Below are 20,473 nucleotides of genomic sequence, written 5' to 3' on the forward strand. Positions count from 1 at the left end.
TACACAGGACCCAGGAATCTCCCCAGAGGCTTTGCTTGGACAGTTGGTGCTTCAGGGCTCAGTCACACATGACTCTCAATGACCCCCTCTGCAATTTTGGTGCCCTCCTGATTTCTTGAGCACATTAGTCATTTCATAATATGATGGATCTGTCATTTTGTCACTCAGCTCACCATAAATAAATACAACTTTCATAGACCAGTCCTGCCAGGCAATAGCACTTGTGTTCTGAGCTTTCTGAATTATATATTTGCTCTCTTGATTATTTGTAAATGTGAAGGTGCAATTAGTGGGTGTTCTCTCCTTAGACTGTATCTGTGTTTGGATTAAACTGCACAGCTGTTAATTCCTATGAGTTGGAAGGGTGTCGGGCACATTTTCTCATTCACACTGCATACCAGAGAACGCTGTAGATGCTGGGCGGTGCCTAAAAGATGCGAGATCTGATTCATGGTCATGTCTCAGCATCTAGGTTTATTGTGTGTCTCGGATGGCCTCTTGAAACTCTGGACCTCATTGTCCCTGTCTGGAAATTTCTGAATATAGGAAATATAATTTACGTGATGACTTTTTTTTTTTTTTAAGTGAAGATACATTGATACTTGCGATTGCAAGATTTAGAAATCCAACTCAGACTGGCTTAAGCAAAGAGGGTATTTATTGTTCATGTTCCTGGGAAGCTTGGACAGGACTGGGCCCAGGTGCACTCACATCCTGCCAGCTTGGCCAGCAAGTGGAGCGGGGGGTTCTCCTTCCCAGTGGCTGCCACTAAAGTCCTGGGGCCAATGCTTGTGGGTACTGTGGGCCTGGCTTGGGTCCACCCCCCACCCCCAGAGATATTCTGGACCAATTGGCCAAGCCCACATGACAAATCTACGCTACAGTGGCTCCCTCAGTAAAAAATGAGATGCATTTATCAGAAGTAAGGGGCATGGATGCTGGGCCAGCAGAAACAGCAGATTTCCCCCTAGAAAGTCATGCTGTATTTCTGGGTACTCCCCTTCTCTCTCAAGGCCGTCTTCTGCCATCCTATTTTGAGATAGACATGTGGCTCTTTTCTCTTCCACATTATTTCTTCTCTAGAAGCTCCTTTCATTGTCCCTAGATCTACACACTTATCGACAGACGGACATGGTGACTCTTAAGGAAAGAGATGCTGACACTCTGCCTCCGCATACCCTGCCAATTCCATTTTAGTTGTGAAATTCTGACTTTAAAAGACAGGGGGAAAATACAGGAGTAAAAAAGGCATGTGGTCACGAGGCACAGTTTTGCCATGACCTGATTTGGATATGGCATTAGTGTGTGTGCATGGTTTTTTTTTTATTTTTTACAAATGCAGCACCCAGAATTCACACCTCCTCCAGATGTAAGCTCAGACAAGGAAGTTGTGTGAAATGAATGTGCACCCCTGACCCATCCGCTCCCTTCCCCAGTCTACAGAGAAATTTGCTCTGCCTCAGGTCCCAAGTAATGGGTGACTCATTCTGCAACCAAGAAATCACAGGGCCCTTAAATTTGCAGAAATTAAGTACTAAAAGAAGAGGGATTTCATCGTCCCTGTAGGCAAAGAAGTATTCAGTCTGCCCAGGAAGACAGACATCCTAGGGCACGTGCTTGTTTTTTAGCTTGCCCTTGAGTCTGAAAGGACAGTTATCTCTTTTGGAATTTACTTAGAGCAGTAACCTAATAAGCATATCCGAGGGACTGAATCCTTCAAACTCCTCATCTAAAAATAGGGCTGGACTAGTGTTTTTTTGCCTATGGAAAAAGTAATTGCCCGGCCTGACCTTCAAAGCTTCCTCATTTGTTGAAATTCCAGCAAGGGCATAGAGTAAAGACGATAGGCCTTTGAACCTGCCGGGTTAGCTGGGTTTGAGGGGGTACCTGGGAGTTCAGAGACCCATCTTTGCCTTTTTTGTTTTTCTTTTGGAAGTCTCTACTGAAATGAGATGAAACCTGGCCTCATTTCCAGCTCCTCCTTCAAAATTAGAGCCAACCCCAGGCCTGGCAGTGTCTTGGTTGGGGCAAGCCAGGGACTGACTATCGGGGAGTTGAGATCTGAATCCCAGCTCTGCGCCTGAACAGCTGTGTGGCTCTGGGCAAGTAATTGCCCTCTCTGCACTTCTCCACCTGTAGACGGGGCTTCCTAATGCCTGGGCCTCAGATTGGCATAAGTGAGAACATCAACACTGTAGCATTCAGCATGTGACACACGAGCTTTCTACGAACCCCGGCCAAGATGGAGGGCAGAGTGAGGCGCTCGAACAGCAATTTGAGTGTGGCTGTGTGAACTCCGCTTGGACACCAAGCACATTTCTGTGGGACCCGTTTCTCTCTTAATTTCTACAGCTAGTAAGTGAGCTTAGTGAGTGTGCAGGTGTGAGTATGTGTGTGTGAGTGAGTGTGTTTGTGTGTACGTGTGTGTGTAATGGTGGGAAGAGAGGGAGAAGAAGCATCAGCAAGCCCAGGCGCTGCAGTAGAGTGATGTTGTGGGGCTGTCAGCTTTTCAGATGGGCTTAACTGGGATAAGGAGGAGGATTGGAGGTGAATTAGGACAAAGCCTTTGAAGAGCAACTTCCCGAAAACCGTTCTCAACTCAATCTGCTGCTGGGCAGAAGAAGATAATAAAAAAAAAACGAAGGAAGGGGTGCCGCCAGTACTTACAGCACTTAGCACACGTACTCTCGGTCATTGCTAAAAAGCCAGCCAATTACATGCAGGCTGTCCCTTATATCCTAGGTAACCAGCCAGGCATCTTTCCCCTTAGCCTTCCTCTGAAGGTCTTCTTATTTCCCTCTTGCCCTCTTTTTTTAGTCTGTCCTTGCTATGATTGCTGGAATATGGAACACAGAGGGCAATTGAGAAAATCCTTGAAATTGTGAAGTCAAAGACTATTGGGAGGCCATGCCTGCCATTTCCCTGAAAAGCGCTTCATTTACCAAATATTAATCAGATTCGAATGGACATCACCCTGGGCGAGTTGATAAATTATTGCTGTAATTTGAAAACTGAGTGTGTCCGAGTATCGGGGAAGCTCAAGGATCTGGCCAGAGCTGTCATATGGAGAGGCAGAAGTGGACATCCTTGGGTGCTAAGGGCCCTCAGGACTCTCCTGGCCTACACCAGTGCCTCCCCACACAGGCACTACTTGGACAACAAGTGGAAAGATATAGCCTTCCCTGCTTCCTTTTTTTTTTCTTTTTTTAAACTTATGGTAAAATACATATAACATAAAATTTACCATTTGAATCATTTCTAAGTGCACATTTCAGTAGTGTTAAGTACATTCGGCCGGGCGCAGTGGCTCACACCTGTAATCCCAGCACTTTGGGAGGCCGAGGCGGGTGGATCACGAGGTCAGTAGATCGAGACCATCCTGGCCAACATGGTGAAACCCTGTCTCTACTAAAAAAAATACAAAAAATTAGCCGGGTGTAGTGGCGGGGGCCTGTAGTCCCAGCTACTCCGGAGGCTGAGACAGGAGAATGGCGTGAACCCGAGAGGCGGAGCTTGCAGTGAGCCGAAATCATGCACTGCAGTCCAGCCTGGGCGACAGAGTGACCAGAAAAAAAAAAAAAAAGTGCATTTACATTGTATAACCAGCACCACCATCTGTCTCCAGAACGCTTTTCATTTTTCATCTTGTAAAACCAAAACTGTGCCCATTTAATAACTCCCCACCCCACCCTTTGATGTTCTGTCTTTGTGGGTTTGACTGCTCTAGGTCGTTTATTCAAATGGAATCATGTAGTATTGTCTTTTGTGCCTGGCTTGCATCACTTAGCATGAAGTCCTCAAGGTTCATTCATGTTGTAGCATGTGCTGGGATTTCCTTCTCTTTCTTTTTTTTAGGCTGAATAATAATTCCATTGTATGGCTAGACTACATTTCTTTATCCACTGCTCTGTTGATGGACGCTTGAATTGCTTCCACTTTTGGCTATTGGGAATAATGCCGCTATAAACATGGGTATACAAATCCATTCCTGCCTTTGAGGCTTTTGTAGAATTGATAGAGGCTGCGGAGGGTCTGGGTGGTACTGGCCAAAGCAAAATAAGTTGGAGATTTGAGTTCCCACTCCCAGCTTTGTAGCCTCATGAGCTGTGGGATGGTAATCATATTACTCAGCTCCCAGAGGCTGGAAACTTACCAGGCTAGGTGCTGGAGTGTTGGAGATGACAGGCCATGGTACCTGGCATGGGAACTGATACTGTGCAGGCGCTCATTTCCACAACTCAGGTGGGCAGTGCAAAGAGAGGAGCCCACAGCAGCCTGGGGCAGAGACCCATCGCCTAATGCCTTGGTACTTCAGTTTCCCCTGCCTTAACATGCAGAGTTGAGGGTACGTAAGTATTTCTCCCACTGCAGAATATGGAGATGGTTTTAGGTGGTACAGAGAGAGCCTTAAAGAATATGGTGGCTAGGCACAGTGGCTCACACCTGTAATCCCAGCACTTCGGGAGGCCAATCTGAGAGGATCACCAGAGCCCAGAAGTTCAAGACCAGCCAGGCAACATAGTGAGACCCCTGTCTGTACAAAAAATAAAAGATGCCAGTCATAATGGTGTGTGCCTGTGGTCCCAGCTACTCTGGAGGCTGAGGTGGAAGAATCCCTTGAGCCTGGGAGGTTGAAGCTACAGTGAACTGTGATCGTGCCACACGCTCCAGCCGGGGTGACAGAGTGAGACCTTGTTTCTTAAAAAAAAAGAATAAGATGGTGCAAAAGCTCTAATTCTAAATGATTATCTCCAGGGCAGGGGATAGGGTGGGTGGGGAGAGCCTGCATATTTGCTGTGGCAGATGTTTAATACTTGAATACCTCATTCATGTTTATGAATCTCCCTTTCTCAATTGCACACAACAGTCCCTGGCACCTTTTTGTTTATTCATCATGTATATTTTTATAGTTGCTATTTATATTGGTTTTATGCTCATAGTAATTTTCCCAAACTTTTTATTTGAAAATAATTTCAAATTTACAAAAGTTGCAAAACCAAAAATAGTATAAAGAACATCTGTTTACCCTTTACCCAGTTTCCCCCTGTAACATTTCATACCATTTACTTTCCTATTGTATTTTCTCTGTCTGCACACCCACCCCACACACCCCACACACATCCATCGTGCCCCTTTCCTCCTGAAGCTTCATGAGCATTTGCTAAGATTAAGGTGTTATCATTCATGAGCACAACACAGCTGTCAACTTCATAGTATTCTCCTGCTGTGTTCCTGTTGTATCAGCCTAATAATGTCTTTCTAGCATATTCTTTCCTCCAGTGCAAGGTCCAATCCAGAGGCGGGTGGTGCCTTCCATTGTCACGCCTCCAGCCTCCTTTATTCTGGAACATTTCCACCGTCTCTTTCTCTTTTGCAACATTCACTTTTTTTTGAGGAATACAGAACCTCCCCCTTTTTTTGTTCTAATAAAACGTCCTTCATTTTGTCTTTGTCTGATGTGTACTTGTGATTAGACTGAGGTTATGCATTCTTGGCTGGAACACGGCATAGATGATGTCATGCACTTCTCAGCATGTCACATCTGGAGGCACATGATGTCCTTCTGTCCCTCTTGGGTGATGTTCATTTTGGTCACATGACTAAGGTGTTGCCCAGTTTCTGTATTGTGTAATGACCTTCCTTTATCTTCCCAACTAATAAGCAGTCCACAGGGAGACACTTTGAGATCATATAGATACCCCGCCCCTTGTTAAAATTCCCCCTTAGATTTGGCATTTATGATTCTTGCCTGGTTCAGTCATTACCATGATGGGCAGGAAAAGATGAATTTCTACCTTCAGCATTCTCTCTGTGTTTAAAAGTCAGCCCTTGGCATTCTGTTGTAAGCAAGACCTTTCCCTTCCTCTCATTTATTTATTTATCTCTTATTGGTGTGGAATCATGGATTCCAATTTTCTAAAGGTTTATAGTGCATTACTGTATTTAATGATTTTGGTGCTTAAATTGTCCCAGAGTTGGCCTGCAGGAACCCTTTCAAGCTGGCTGTCATGTGCTTGCCCCGTGCTTTTTTGAGCAGTCCCTTACACTTTCTGGCATAACATGGTGTTCTGTGTTCATCTAGTACCTCCTCTGCCTGTCCCTGGAATTAACCATTTCTCTGGCTCCTGTCCATGGACAGGGGTATTAGAGGCCAAGATTTGGGCACTGGATGTGCTCATTGCTACTGAGGTGTCTTTGCAGTTTGGCCCTTTCAGTGGACAAAGCTAGGAAATCTATGTATGTACATATACAAAGTGTACATTATACATGCCTACATATACATACATACAAACATGCATACACACACATATTTTATTTTATTTTTTTTTTGAATTTTTTATTTTTTATTTTTATCTATTTATTTTTTTATTATACTTTAAGTTCTAGGGTACATGTGCACAATGTGCAGGTTTGTTACAAATATATACATGTGCCATGTTGGTGTGCTGCACCCATCAACTCGTCAGCACCCATCAACACGTCATTTACATCAGGTATAACTCCCAATGCCATCCCTTCCCCGTCCCCCCTCCCCACAATAGGACCCGGTGTGTGCTGTTCCCCTTCCCGTGTCTAAGTGATCTCATTGTTCAATTCCCACCTATGAGTGAGAACATGCGGTGTTTGGTTTTCTGTTCTTGCGATAGTTTGCTGAGAATGATGGTTTCCATTTGCATCCATGTCCCTACAAAGGACACAAACTCATCCTTTTTTATAGCTGCATAGTATTCCATGGCGCACACATATTTCAGAATCATATGTTCAATACCAGTACCCCCAATTCCAGTGAACATACAGGTTTTTTTTTTCTTGTCTTCTCCCATCTTAGATTTGTATGTTTCTACTTGTACTCTGAGAGCCCTGACTCCTAACAACATCTGCTTACTGATTTGCCCAATCCTATAATGCATCTAAAAGCTTCAGAATTGCTTTACTTACAGTTGTTTATTGCTTAAAAAAATGAACAGTTCAGGATGTTTTTGCAATTTTCCCTCTGCCATGCCCATCCCAATGCTTTACTTATCCCCAAATTGAGGATATATAGCTGAGCACACTAAGTCCTCACTTAACATCATGGATAGGTTCTCAGAAACTGTGACCTTAAGGGAAATGATGTAGAAAGAAACCAATTTTACCATAGGTGAGTTGATACCAACAGGAGTTAAGTTCCTGTGGCATATTTCTGGTCACAGAAACATCATCTAACTTGTAAATAAAGGCCCAAAACACTTCTAGCATTAAACATTGAAATAAATGTGAGCTGTACATACACTTAAAGATTTATGGGTCGGGCGTGGTGGCTCACACTTGTAATCCCAGCACTTTGGGAGACCAAGGCGGGTGGATCACGAGGTCAGGAGATCAAGACCATCCTGGCTAACATGGTGAAACCCCGTCTCTACTAAAAATACAAAAAATTAGCTGGGCATGATGGCACATGCTGTAGTCCCAGCTGCTCGGGAGGCTGAGGCAGGAGAGTGGCGTGAACCTGGGAGGAGGAGCTTGCAGTGAGCCGAGATCATGCCACTGCACTCTAGCCTGGGTGACAGAGCAAGACTCCGTCTCAAAAAAAAAAAAAGAAAAAAAAAGATTTATGAAAACATGTAAGATAATTACTTACCCAATTTTTGGTGAATTAATAAGTGAACAGCAGTCATGGTGGTGGTGGGTTAAATCAAGGAATAAATGTTTGCAAAGTGAAAATTGTAAGGAGCACCTCCTGCCTGCACGAAGTTCAAAAACAATCACAAATCTGTTAGGCTTGCTGAATGCTTTCATACCACATCATGTATTGTCATGTATTTGTATTATTGTCTGCTTTATGAATTGTTATTTGACAAGCATTTGTATTCATTTGTTTTCCAACTCGTGTATTTCCAGTTCAGGGTCTTGTATGGCCAGAGCCTGGGTACCTCAGGATGCCAGGTGGGAGCCAACTCTGGACAGGATACCATCCTGTTACAGGGCACACTCACACGCCCCACACTCACTCAGACTGCATCCATGTAGACACGCCAGGGGAACCTAAGGTGTACATCTCTGGGATGAGGGAGAAAACCAGAATACGTGGCAAAAACCCATGCAGACATGGCAAGAACATGCAGATTCCACATAGACAGTGGCCGGGGCTGGAAATCGGTTTTTTTCTTTCTATTCTCATCCATGTTATAATGCAACAATGTTTAATGAAATGATGTTATTCAAAGATCTGCTGTATTGTGTTCATAAGCTACTTGGATTAGTCTTAGCATCCTTCCTTTCCCCATTGAGAGTGGATTTGGCATTCACTTAAAATAAATTTCGATTTAGGCCAGGCATGGTGGCTCACACCTGTAATCCCAGCACTTTGGGAGGCTGACTTGGGCGGATCATTTGAAGTCAGGAGTTTGAGACCAGCCTGGCCAACATGGTGAAACCCCATCTCTGCTAAAAATACAAAAATGAGGCCAGGCGTGCTGGCTTACACCTGTAATCCCAGCACTTTGGGAGGCCAAGGCGGGCAGATCATTTGAGGTCAGGAGTTTGAGACCAACCTGACCAACATGGTAGAACCCTGTCTCTACTAAAAATACAAAAAAATTAGCCAGGCATGGTGATGTGCACCTGTAGTCCCGGTATTCGGGAGGCTGAGGCTGGAGAACCCCTTTAGCCCGGGAGGCAGAGGTTGCAGTGAGCCAAGATCATGCCACTGCACTCCGGCCTAGGCGATGGAGTGAGACTGTCTCTCAAAGATAAATATTTTAAATAAAAATTTAAAAATGAGCCAGGCATGGTGGTGCGAAATATTTTAAATAAAAATTTAAAAATGAGCCAGGCATGGTGGCGTGCACCTGTAATCCTAGCTGCTCGGGAGGCTGAGGCAGGAGAATTGCTTGAACTTGGGAGGCAGAAGTTGTAGTGAGCTGAGATCATACCACTGCACTCCAGCCAGGGCAACAGAGAGAGACTCTGTCTCAAAATAATAATAATAATAATAATAATAATATTTGGATTCTTTTTTAAAACTTCCAGTTTAGGGTTCTTCCTTCTCATTCTCATTCATTTAATTAATTTTCCTTTTTAAAATGCATGGAATATTAGCAAACTCAAAACTATGCAAAAAGTTATATTCAAATCCTCCGTTCCACATCCCTTTCATTTCATTCCTGCCATCTATTATAGATAACCAACTTGATTGGGTAACTGAAGTATCCTTCCTGTGTTTCTTTCTATAAAAATAAGCAGATTTGTGTATGTTTTCCTCTCTTCCTTTCTTACACACAGGATAGCATATGTGTTCCTTCCACTTAGCAATATCTCCGGAAATTACTCCATATCAGTTCTCATATCTTCTTCATTCCTTTTCACAGCTGCACTGTGTGTATGTACCATAGTTGATTCCATCGGTTTGTTATGCCTGGGCATTTAGGTAGTTTCCATTATTTTGCAATTACAAATAATACTGCAGTGAATATCCTTGTGCGTGTGCATGTTCCTACTGCCAGAGGTGTGTCTTGCACATAAATACCTACAAGTGGGCTGCTAGGTTGTAGAGCATAATAGTGAGTTAAACTTTCCTTTTAAGTTGTATTGAAGTGAAAAACAAGTAAGAGTTCAAATAAAATGAAAAATAGTACAGGTAACACAGAGACGTGACAGAGATCATAAAAGCAAGCAAGTAACTGAAGTTTGAGCAAAACGGGCTGAACTATTGCTTCAGTCCCTTCAAACTCCAAATAGGATCATAACTGAGGTTCAGTCAGAGACCCCTGGGAATCCAGCCTCAGTGCCTGAGTCCCGGCCTTGGGGACCATTGGTGGAAATCTGTATCCACATAGCCCACTGAGCTGCTTTCCTTGGTGGCAGCAGTGTGGCACCTGCACCTTGGGAGGGAGGCTGGCCAGTGACAGCAGGGACAACTGGAGTTGGGGCCCAGAGTGGCACAGAACCATGCCGACATTCAGATGTAGCACTATGAGGGGGTTCCCTGTGGCCCTGATCATCAGGAGAGGTCAGGTCCTCTTTGATATCCTCTTCTAAAGATGATACTTACTTTACAGCAGTGAGAAGCTGGGGATCCCTTTCCCCCAGAAACCTGCTACCGACTATTCCCATGCCCACATAGCACTTTGCATAGAGCTTCAGGGAGCTGGCAGACCTATAAGGGTTGTTTCAGTACCTATAAGGGTTGTTTGGATAAAACTATCAAAAAGAAGGGCAAGAAACCTTTCCTTGACATTTGAAGATCTGATCTGCATTCATCTAGAAAATTAAGTACAGTCACTCACTCTACAGCTGTGCTAGCTGGATGAGGACTGTGAGGTGCAGCTGTGGGCACAGGTGTCACAGCCAGGATTTGGAAATCCCATTTTGTGTGGAGAGGCCCATGTGGGCCTGGTTCTGCACCCAGACGTGACATGGAGGTTGGGGGTGAGGAAGGGGGAGCGGTCCTGGCTTTGCTGCTGCATTTCCAGCTGTGTTAAGAGTCACTGTACTTCTGGGTTTCTGTGCGCTCGTATTCAATATCCGGAGTTGGACCAACCGGTGGTTTTCAGGCAGTTTTGTGTGAAGCCATAGAATTCCAGAAAGGGGCCTCTGTGGAGTGCACCAGGGAGCCCACAGCAGTCAGAGGCATTTGGTGCCCACCACCCTTTCCTGGAGCAGCTCTGCGCTCATCTGCAGACTGTGGTGGGATGCCCTGGAAAAATGCCCTTCAAATTAGTATTCAGCTGCTTGAAAAAAAAAGTTGGATGAGCTTGGTGCTGAATTGTCTTCACCCTCTTCTCTGCTCCAGAATTCTTCTGGTGTCCAACGAGATTAAGCCAGAAAGGGTACAACTATGTCATGAAGCTTGGCCTCCAGGCCAGGGCACTGGGGCTTGGCCCTGTAACCTTAGGAAGTACTTGGAGCTGAGTTCCCACTGTGTCAGCCAAGCACAGCAGAGCTGAGCCTGGGGAAGGAGAACTTGCAGCTGTAGGGGAGGTGGGCCTATGCCACGTCCTCTGCCTCAAAGGGCAGAGGCCAGAGGCTGGGAGACGAGGAGGAGGCTGGCCTCACAGGCTTGCTTGGGAGTCTTCAGATGTCTGATGGCAAGTCTTGTTAGTAAACACAAGCAAACATACCTATGACATTTAAGCATACATCTCCCAAATATGTGTAAACATTTATGTATTATAAATTATATATGATTGTGCTAGTATTATGGACAGTATGAAACAAAACAGATTTTAAAGGATGAGAAGCATTAAAAGACCTATTGCCTAGGGAATCATCTTGCATGCCCACTGAGGTCCATACCCACTTTGGAGACGACCAGGGTAGTTGGAGGGCACTAAGCGCCTGAAGGAGGCTGGTGGAGGTGAAAATGGGAGAAAGGAAAGAGTGATGTTTCCCAGACAGCAGTCTGCACCATATTCCAGCTCTTTTTTTTTCTTTTTTTTTTTTTTTGTTTTTTGAAACAGTCTCACTCTGTCACCCAGGCTGGAGTGCAGTGGCCCAATCTTGGTTCACTGCAGCTCCCACCTGGGTTCAAGCGATTCTCATGCCTCAACCTCCCGAGTAGTTGGGATTACAGGCACCCGCCACCACACCTGGCTAATTTTTGTGACAGGTTTTTACCATGTTGGCTAGGCTGATCTCGAACTCCTGATCTCAAGGGATCCTCCTGCCTCAGCCTCCCAAAATGCTAGGATTACAGGCATGAGCCTCCACGCCCGCCCACATTCCAGCTCTTAGCCATCTCTGTGTACTATTTGCTCTGCTGTTTACTGGATAGCTTTCTTTGAATTGACTCACTTGGTTTTTTCCCAAAATTTAGCCTTATTCTAAGCACTAATATCCACAGAAGGCTTTCTGTGCAGCTAGAATTTTCTTCTAATGCACATAAGTATAAAACTATGCAAACAAAGCATTTGTCCACACACCACTTAGAAAGCACTGTTGGCTCCCACCTGTGTGATAGGGCCCGCCCTGTGGGAGACTCTGATCTTTGGCATCTGACTTCAGATCAGATGGGAGGGAAGGGGGATGGTGAGAGTGAACCTCACATAGGGCCAGGGCCCATGTGGATATGGCAGGGGGGTTGCTTCTCCATGCCAAGGGGTGCCTGCAGGTGCAGTCATGCCTAACAGTCTGGGGAGAGTCTCTTGGGGCATGAGATATCTCCCCACGAGAACACTTTGTGCCCACGTTGATCGCAGACTTTTTTGGGGAGTGGCCCACCCCCCCTCAGACCGCAGCCACCATGAATCTTTGCCACCCGGGCATGCTGCCAAAACTCGTGTTGGGCTAGACCAGTCATTCATTTATCACTTCAAGAGATATATATTGTGTGCCTACTCTGTGCCAGACACTGGATTAGACAGTGGAGAACAAGACACGTAAGACAGCTACAAAGCCCCTGTTCTAGTGGAGGAAGGCAGACAGTAAGGAAGCAAAACAATGGAGAATGTAAGAGCCAAGTCGCAATAAATGCTATTAATATAAAGTAAAATCAAGATAAGGGGGAGGAAGGACAAATCTCCTTTACAGAAGAATGCCAAATAATTTATGGAGATAAGTAAAGACGTTTCAGAGCCTAATGCCCCATTCTCTAAGTGTGGCCTATGTTTACTGACTTTCTTCCACAGAGTATGGTATGGAAGGAGGGGGAAAAGTGGCTTCACAGTGGCGAAAGCTGATGAACATTAGCTTGGCCAAGTATTGGAGATTAACATCAATAGTCATAAGTCATATTGATAGTATGTGCCCTGATAGGATGTGATGAGAAGGGTACTTCCCCTCTGTGGTCCTCCTCGTCAAAACCTGTAGCCCCAATAGCAGAAAGACATCGGACAAACCCCGATTGAGGGACTCTTGAGAATGCCTGACCAGTAATCCTCAAAATGTCCAGGTCATCACAAGCAGGGACAGTCTGAGAAACGTCACATCCAGAGGAACCTAAGAATGAGAACTCAATGTAAAAGGGATCCTGGAACAGAAAAAAAGACATTGGGAAAAACTAATGAAATCTGCCCAAAGTGTGGAGTTGAGTTTAGTTAATAATAATTTTTTAAGAGGTATATAAAAAAAAAAAAAGCAGGTGAAGTCCGGTCTGGTGGCTCACGCCTGTAATCCCAGCACTTTGGGAGGCCAAGGTAGGAGGATCATTGGAGCTCAGAAGTTTGAGACCAGCCTGGGCAACACAGTGAGTCCCCATCTCTACAAAAATTAAAAAATTAGCCAGGTGTGGTGGAACTTACCTGTGTTCCTAGCTACTCGGGAGCCCAGGTGGTCAAGGCTACAGTGAGCCATGATCACACCACTGCACTCTAGCCTGGGTGACAGAGCAAGACCCTGTCTCAAAAAAAAAAACTGGTGAAGAGGGCATCCAGGAAGATGTCTCCAAGGAGGTGACATGTGAGCTGAGCCTTGAATGATGTACCCCAGTCACACCTGGCTAGGAGAGACCTGGGGTGAGAGCCTTCCAGGCAGAGGAAACTACTGTGTAAAGGTCCTTGGATAGAAACAAGCTTGGGCCAGGCGCGGTAGCTCACTCCTGTAATCCCAGCACTCTGGGAGGCTGAGGCGGGTGGATCACGAGGTCAGGAGATGGAGACCATCCTGGCTAACATGGTAAAACCCTGTTTGTACTAAAAATACAAAAGATTAGCCGGGCATGGTGGCAGGCGCCTGTAGTCTGCTACTCAGGAGGCTGAGGCAGGAGAATGGTGTGAACCCAGGAGGCGGAGCTTGCAGTAAGCAGAGATGGCACCACTGCACTCCAGCCTGGCTGACACAGTGAGACTCTGTCTCAACAACAACAAAAAAGAAACAAGCTTGGGATGTTCAAGAGATAGTGAGAAGCCCAGCACAGCTGGAGCAGCGTGAGCCAGCCAGGCAGGGATGGCCGGGAGGTAAGGTCAGAGGTGGACTGGGGCCAGGCCATGTGTTTGGATTTCATCTTGGGAGTGATGGGTAGGCATTGGGAGTTTTGAACAGAGGAGTGACGCGAGCTAATTCCTTAAAATCGTTTGGGTTTGTGTGGAGAATAAATTGGGGTGGCAGAAGAGGTGGCCGAGGTCCCTGCATGAGCCAGGGGGGAGGGAGACCGTGGCAGAGGCTGTGTCTGAGCCCAAGGTATGTGTTCACATCCCTCTACAAACAGAAGTGCAGGTTCACATTTTGCCACCTCTTTTTCCCCCTGTATGTCTCCCGAAGGTGGGGAAAAAGATGTGCACTCTGAGTTCCGAGGGCTGACTGAAAGTCTACGCCGCACAGCCAAGAACTCTGTGATGGGGACACCATACAGCCCAACCCTCGTCCATCTGTAATTCAAGATATTGTCTTTGGTGGTTCATAACTTTTTCTGAAAAATAAAAATGCACACCTTGCTTAAGTTGATTGCTACAGGTTACCCTTGTTTAATGGGGAGAAAAATAAAATGAGGTTCCTAATCTCTCTTTGCCTTCCGGAAGTTGTAAGTGGAAAAGGAAAACAAAAGGCTTCAGTCACATCAGAGCTTTCTATTAAAAATGTAAGCAGCTTTAGGCCGGGCATGGTGGCTCACGCCTGTAATCCCAACACTTTGGGAGGCCAAGGTGGGTGGATCACCTGAGGTCAGGAGTTCGAGAGCAGCCTAGCCAACATGACAAAACCCTGTCTCTACTAAAAATACAAAAATTAGCCAGGCGTGGTGGCAGGCCCCTGTAATCCCAGCTACTCAGGAGGCTGAGGCAGGAGAATCACCTGAACCCGGGAGGTGGAGGTAACAGTGAGCCAAGATCGCGCCACTGCACTCCAGCCTGGGTGACAAGAGCGAGACTCTGTCTCAAAAAACAAAAAAGAAAATGTAAGGTGCTTTAGAATATTGTCAGTGAGGATGATTATGTTTACCAACCACATATCGTCTCTTCTCTGCTGCCTCAAATCCTTTGGGAAGGAAATGTGGTATCAATAAAGTAAAAAAGGCCATTTTAAATTCTTGAAATAGAATAAATGATTGCAATTTGTGTTTTGTTATCAAAAACAGGAACACGTTTCTTGATGTTCCTGTGATGAATGGAAAGACAGGCTCCGGCCTGTGTCTTATTTCCACCCCAATGTGTCACTGATGTTCAGGTCACTGCTGTCGGACATGTACTTGACATGTTAGGAGTCACTTATGCATATTTATTCTCCAACATGAGCTTGTGTACAAATCTAGGGCTGCAAAGCTGTCTAGGCTCATCCCAGTCTCCATTTTGGCTTCCAGAGATCGAGATGGTGATCATGGAGCGTAGCAAGCTCTCAGAGCTGGCCGCCAGCACCTCCGTGCAGGAGCAGAACACCACGGACGAGGAGAAGAGTGCCGCCGCCACCTGCTCTGAGAGTGCGCAGTGGAGCAGGTAGCTGCCCGAGAGGCCGATGCTGAGTGCTCTCTCAGGGAAGAGGAGAGGGCTCAGTGGGGAGGTCGAGCCCTGGGGCCAGAGCCTCTTCTGTCCCTCAGCCCGACCATGCTGCCTCCCTTTCTTTCCCTGCTTCTCCAGCTCTGGCCACCCAGAGGCATGGGGACAGAGCCATCACTCAATACTGTAATGCTCACTCCCTTACAAAGAGATTCGCCAGGATAGCGCAACTCTCCCTGCCCCGCTCCTGGCACTTTGGAGCTGGGCTCCGTCTAAAGGACATGGGTTGCTTCATATTGGCTGCCCCTGGAAATGCTCTGCTGTTCCGAGGAAGGATCCCCTCAGTAGCTGGGCTTGGATCTCGTTGCCTGGTTCATTCCCTCCCCGGTACACACATACACATACCCCATCTATAGGGCCCGCCCTCTTGACTCGGCCCGCGTGAGTTAGTGCTGCGATCCACCTTTGACTTTTTGCCTGATTATTCATTTCGGTGATGGCCATCTGTAGCTACATCTTCTTAAACCTGGGTGACCCCACATTTCCTGGAACCTTGCCATAGCATGAGCTCCTTTACAATGGGATTGGAGGGAAGGCTACTCCCAGTGTATGTGGGAGCTGGTAGCAGGGCTTCTTCATTTCAGAGTTATTTCTTTATCTTACAGCCCCACTGCACAAACCCCTGCAACAGCCTCCTGATTAGCACTACCCTCCTGTTCATAAATGCACCACACCAGGATTTCTCTGTCAGCCTGTGAGACATTCACTTCCTCAGCCTCTAGAGAGGGCTGGTGGAAATACACCTCCCACCCCCGGCATCCTCTTTAGTAATCCAATTTCAAGTGAAGATGTGAAGTCCACTAATTTTTTCCCTCCATATCTTATTTGTCTCTTTGCTTGGCAAATGTTTCAATGACTTAACAGATGGGATTAATTTTTATCAGATGTGCAAGGGAGCCATTTTTAGTTTTTGCTAAATAAAAAAACAGTGGAGTACAAAGACCTTTTAGATTTTGCTTCAGAGCAAAAAATGTAACTCCCAAAGCTCTGAAAATTAAGGAAGTCATTCTAAACACAGAAGGTTGGGGACCACCTTGGCACAGCATTCTTTAGACTGTAAATAATTAGAAGAGCCCCAAATAACCAGTAGTGGGGTGGTGCTTAGGCAAAGGAAGAGGTATCTGCTTAATAGAAGATCAAGCCAGGCATGGTGGCTCACACCTGCAATCCCAGCACTTTGGGAGGCCAAGGCGGGAGGATCACTTGAGCCCAGGAGTTTGTGACTAGTCTAGGCAACATAGTGAGACCCCATCTTTACAAAACAATGAAAAAGTTAGCCGGGCATGGTGGCAGGTGCCTGTAGTCCTGGCTGCTTGAGAGGTGAGGTGGGAGATTGCTTGAGCCAGAGAGGTCAAGCCTGCAATGCACTAAGATTGCACCACTGCACTCCAGCCTGGGCAACAGAATGAGATTTTGTCTAAAAGAATGTAAGCTGCTGCTTTTAGGTGAATACTGTCATGATGTGTTCAGTTCCTTAGGATCTGATACATGGAAACAGAGGACATACTTTTCATAGTATGATAATACTGTAGCTTTGCTAATAGAAGAAAAACACCCATGTATTCCTCCCGCCACCAAAAAAAGGGCAAAAAAAAACAGACCAAAATGTTATGTTTGAATATTGGGGTTGATGACTTCTTTTTTTCTGAATTCTGTTGGAGAGAAGGGTTTTCTTAGAGTTGATTGAGATTGTTTACTAACTTTGGGCATCTTGAAGCACATGGCTTCTAATGGAAGCTGATTCAGTTGCCTTGAGTTAGGCCACGTGCGGGCCTGAGAACCTCCGGGCCAGATCTCTGCTAGACTCTGAGACTGAATGCCAGCGTAGAGACTGGCCCAGGTGGAGAGCTGCTTTCTCCTTTGTCAAGGTATCGAGATGCAGCTTGTAAGAAACTGCCACTGCCCTCTGTCCCCCCACTTCCTGGCAGGGAGGCAGAAAGGCAGGGAGGCAGGGGTGGGAGGAAAGGTGGCCGTTTGTTCTCTAGGCTATGAATTGGATCTTGGCATTGGTCTACTTGCCTCAAGAAACAGCATGGTAAATAACAGGCTGTTCTTATATTCCCCGTATATTATCGGCTCTATCTGCATTTGGGGTTAAATATAGGCCTAAGAAACTTAAGGCTTTCAAAACATTGTTTCTTTTCTTAAAAAAAAAAAAACTTTAAAATTATGAAGTATGCAAAATCTTAAAAAGTGTAAAGAAGGGGAAAAAAGGTCTTCATGATACGAGCATTCAAAGTCAGTGGGACTACCATTTTGGTTATTTCTCACCAGTTTTTTTTTTTTTTTCCCCGATGTGAACTTTCTGGGAATTTCACCCTCCCTTCTCCCAGAAGCTTGGACCATATCATGTCTATAATTTTGTATTCCTCCTTTTTTTCCATCTAATCTCAATCCCCAAGCAACCTTTTCACCTTAGTCTACCCTGTGTAAACAAAACGCTTAATGGCTTTATGATACTTCATCTCGTAAAAGATGGTACCCACCCAGCTATTGGCATTTGGTTATTCATATTATTCCCAAATGAAAATATGATCCAAACTTCATGCAGCCGATTTACAAGAAAATGTTATCCTACTCCTAAGTTTGGAAGTGTTACTGCTGGAGGCTTTCAAAACCCAAATCTACACATGGCAAAACTGTTAACACATCTGAAAGGCGGTGCCCCATCTCGGGCTGTGGAGAAATGGGAACAGAACATAAATGTCCCCTTTAAGATTTTTTTTGTTTTTGTTTTTGTGTGTCACGTGTGTGTTTGAAATGTTATGACAAGTACATTTTTTCTTTTTTTTTGCATTTTTCAATGAAATATTTTGTGTCAGATATACATGTATAGAGTCAAACATTCAAAACTGTGTCAAAGGTTATGTAGTGAACGCTCCCTATTTCTCCACAGTCCCCTTTCACTCTCCATAGGCATCCAGTGTTCATTGGAGCTTGGGTGTCTTTCCAAAAATTAAATGTGCCCTTGGTCATTCATGAAGGTGCTCTGTTCTCTTGACCTCAACGTGGCATTCAGAGGGGGTAGCCACAGACAGTCAGAGGATCAGAGCCTCTGGCCTGTGGGCCAGACCTGTGCATATTCTATTCTCCTGGTGTTGAAGAGTCTTTTTTCTATGAGGCCCTTCACCTGGAAAGGCAGCATTTGGGATGTGCCATTTCCGATATTTGCAGCCTCTCTACAGATCTCACCCGCAAAGCTTCAGAGGTGAGAGACCTCACTATCGATTCTTCACAGTCAGAGAAAGTTGGCTTAAGAAATTGCTGGGTCAGGACACTGCCAGAGTGAAATCATGAAGTAGTGCCCTTGGTATATTACAAATAGAAATCAAATAGCAGCTCCCATGCATTGGCACCGTCCACAGCGCCTGGCCCTGTGCTAAATGCTTTTCAGTCTTCATTGTGCTTGAATCCTCACAATAATCCTGCGAGGTTGGAATCCACGCCATACAGATGGGGAAATAGAGAGGTTTTATGTAACTTGCCCAAGGGTTTGCTGAATAAAAAGCTAAAAAGAGGCAGAACCCGAATTTGAACCCAGGCAGTCTGGCACCAGGGCTCGTGTTCTTGAACTTGTTTGGATTGTTGTTTGTGCCTTGTTTGATATCATCACACTGTCCTGTTTTCTTCGTTGTCTTCTGACACACATCACTTTGCAGTGATGTTTGTCTATTCTGTCTCTACCAGCTGACATGGGAGCTGTGCTGTGGGGAGTTTGTATAATTGATTCCCTGTGTCTGAAATACCTGGTGAGTGATTGTTGTGTGACTAAGCAAGCAGTCTGTTCCTTGGTCAGGTTCCCCTCTGGATAGCAGCTTTCCTGGGCAGAGCCTGTCTCTCATTTGTCTGTGTTCTCAGTGCCTGGTGCTGGACCAGGCACACAGTTGTGGCCTGGTCAAAGGCAGCTAGTCAAAGAGCTGTGTCAAAGGCAGCTAGCACCCCATGTGCAGGTTAGAGAGCGGAGGTATTCACCCATGTGCATCACAAGGTTCATATATGCCCCTCCTCTTTTCCAGACCCTTCCTGGATATGGTGTACCATGCCCTGGACAGCCCGGATGACGATTACCATGCTCTGTTTGTGCTCTGCCTCCTCTATGCCATGTCTCATAATAAAGGTAAGACCCTTGCCTTGCCTGACTTCCTCACTGGGCCCTGCATATGCATAGCATCCTTCCCCTCTGCTGCATGGAGGACGAAGAAAGGTGCTTTCTGTACAGAATTTCCTTTCTGGTTTTGGTGGTCCTTTTGGTTTTGACTCCCACTCCTCTTTAGCTTCATTAGAATTTCTCAGGTGTTTTTCTGCCAACTGAAGCCACAGGAATTGGTTACTCAGGCAGTGTGGGGGAAGGTGACTTGACTGCCTAACCCAGGATGACTATATTCACCCTGTGGTTTTCTTTTGACCCCTTGATTTACAACTGACTTAGCATCCGACCTCTTTCCTAACATCAGAACTGAAATCAGTCAAATTGTAATCTTGGTTTTGCTATATATAACACTTGGTGTTCTTATTCTGGGTTCAGAGCTGAAATAGACCCTGGGTGGACTTTGTGGAAGCGTAGGTTTCCTTTCTGAAGAAAGGTGTGGTTCTCTGGCTTCCCCTGTTGAGGCTGCTTGGCCAAGATCCAACTCCCATGGGGTTGACAGGTTTTGTTAGGATTCATTCATTCACTGCCTTGCTGCCGACTCCTGGGAATAGTCACTGTTGTTTGCCCACCTGGCTTGACATGGGCATGTTCTGAAACCTCCACATCAGAATCTCTTCAAAGAAAAATTCAGGAATATTCCTTCTAACACCTGCCAAGAGCTGGGCTTGGAATACAAAAAAATCAAGTGATGTATTAGTAGGTTTTTTATAAGCTTATTGGGGAGTAGATAGAGTTGGGTTTTACTAAGATAGCCTATAGCTAGAGGCGTTAAAACATACATGATATAACCAAGTTTGTGCGTTCTTAAATCATTAATCATGATAAATAAGTCGATTGGTGGCAGAAGAGTATATAGTGAAAAAAGTCTCCCACCTTTGACCCCAGCTGTCCTCTACAAAGGCAGTTCCCGCTACTGGTT

At 45.5% G+C, this 20,473-nt stretch overlaps 1 protein-coding gene across 17 annotated transcripts in view; it reads left to right on the forward strand.

Moving 5' to 3' along the window:
- The window catches only part of CLEC16A (C-type lectin domain containing 16A), a 238,351-nt gene that overhangs the window by 60,833 nt on the left and 157,045 nt on the right, over nucleotides 1-20,473 (forward strand). For all 17 annotated transcript variants that reach the window (XR_012429259.1, XM_065537629.2, XM_065537627.2 and 14 more), the window contains 2 exons: nucleotides 15,212-15,344; nucleotides 19,421-19,521. Coding sequence is in view for 16 of the 17 variants with exons in the window: in XM_065537629.2 (XP_065393701.1) it covers nucleotides 15,212-15,344; nucleotides 19,421-19,521 (234 nt within the window). In the remaining variant the exon portion in view is untranslated. The remainder of the gene's footprint in view (nucleotides 1-15,211; nucleotides 15,345-19,420; nucleotides 19,522-20,473) is intronic.

The sequence above is a fragment of the Macaca fascicularis genome, chromosome 20 (assembly GCF_037993035.2).
Source record: "Macaca fascicularis isolate 582-1 chromosome 20, T2T-MFA8v1.1".
NCBI classification, from domain to species: Eukaryota; Metazoa; Chordata; class Mammalia; order Primates; family Cercopithecidae; genus Macaca; species Macaca fascicularis.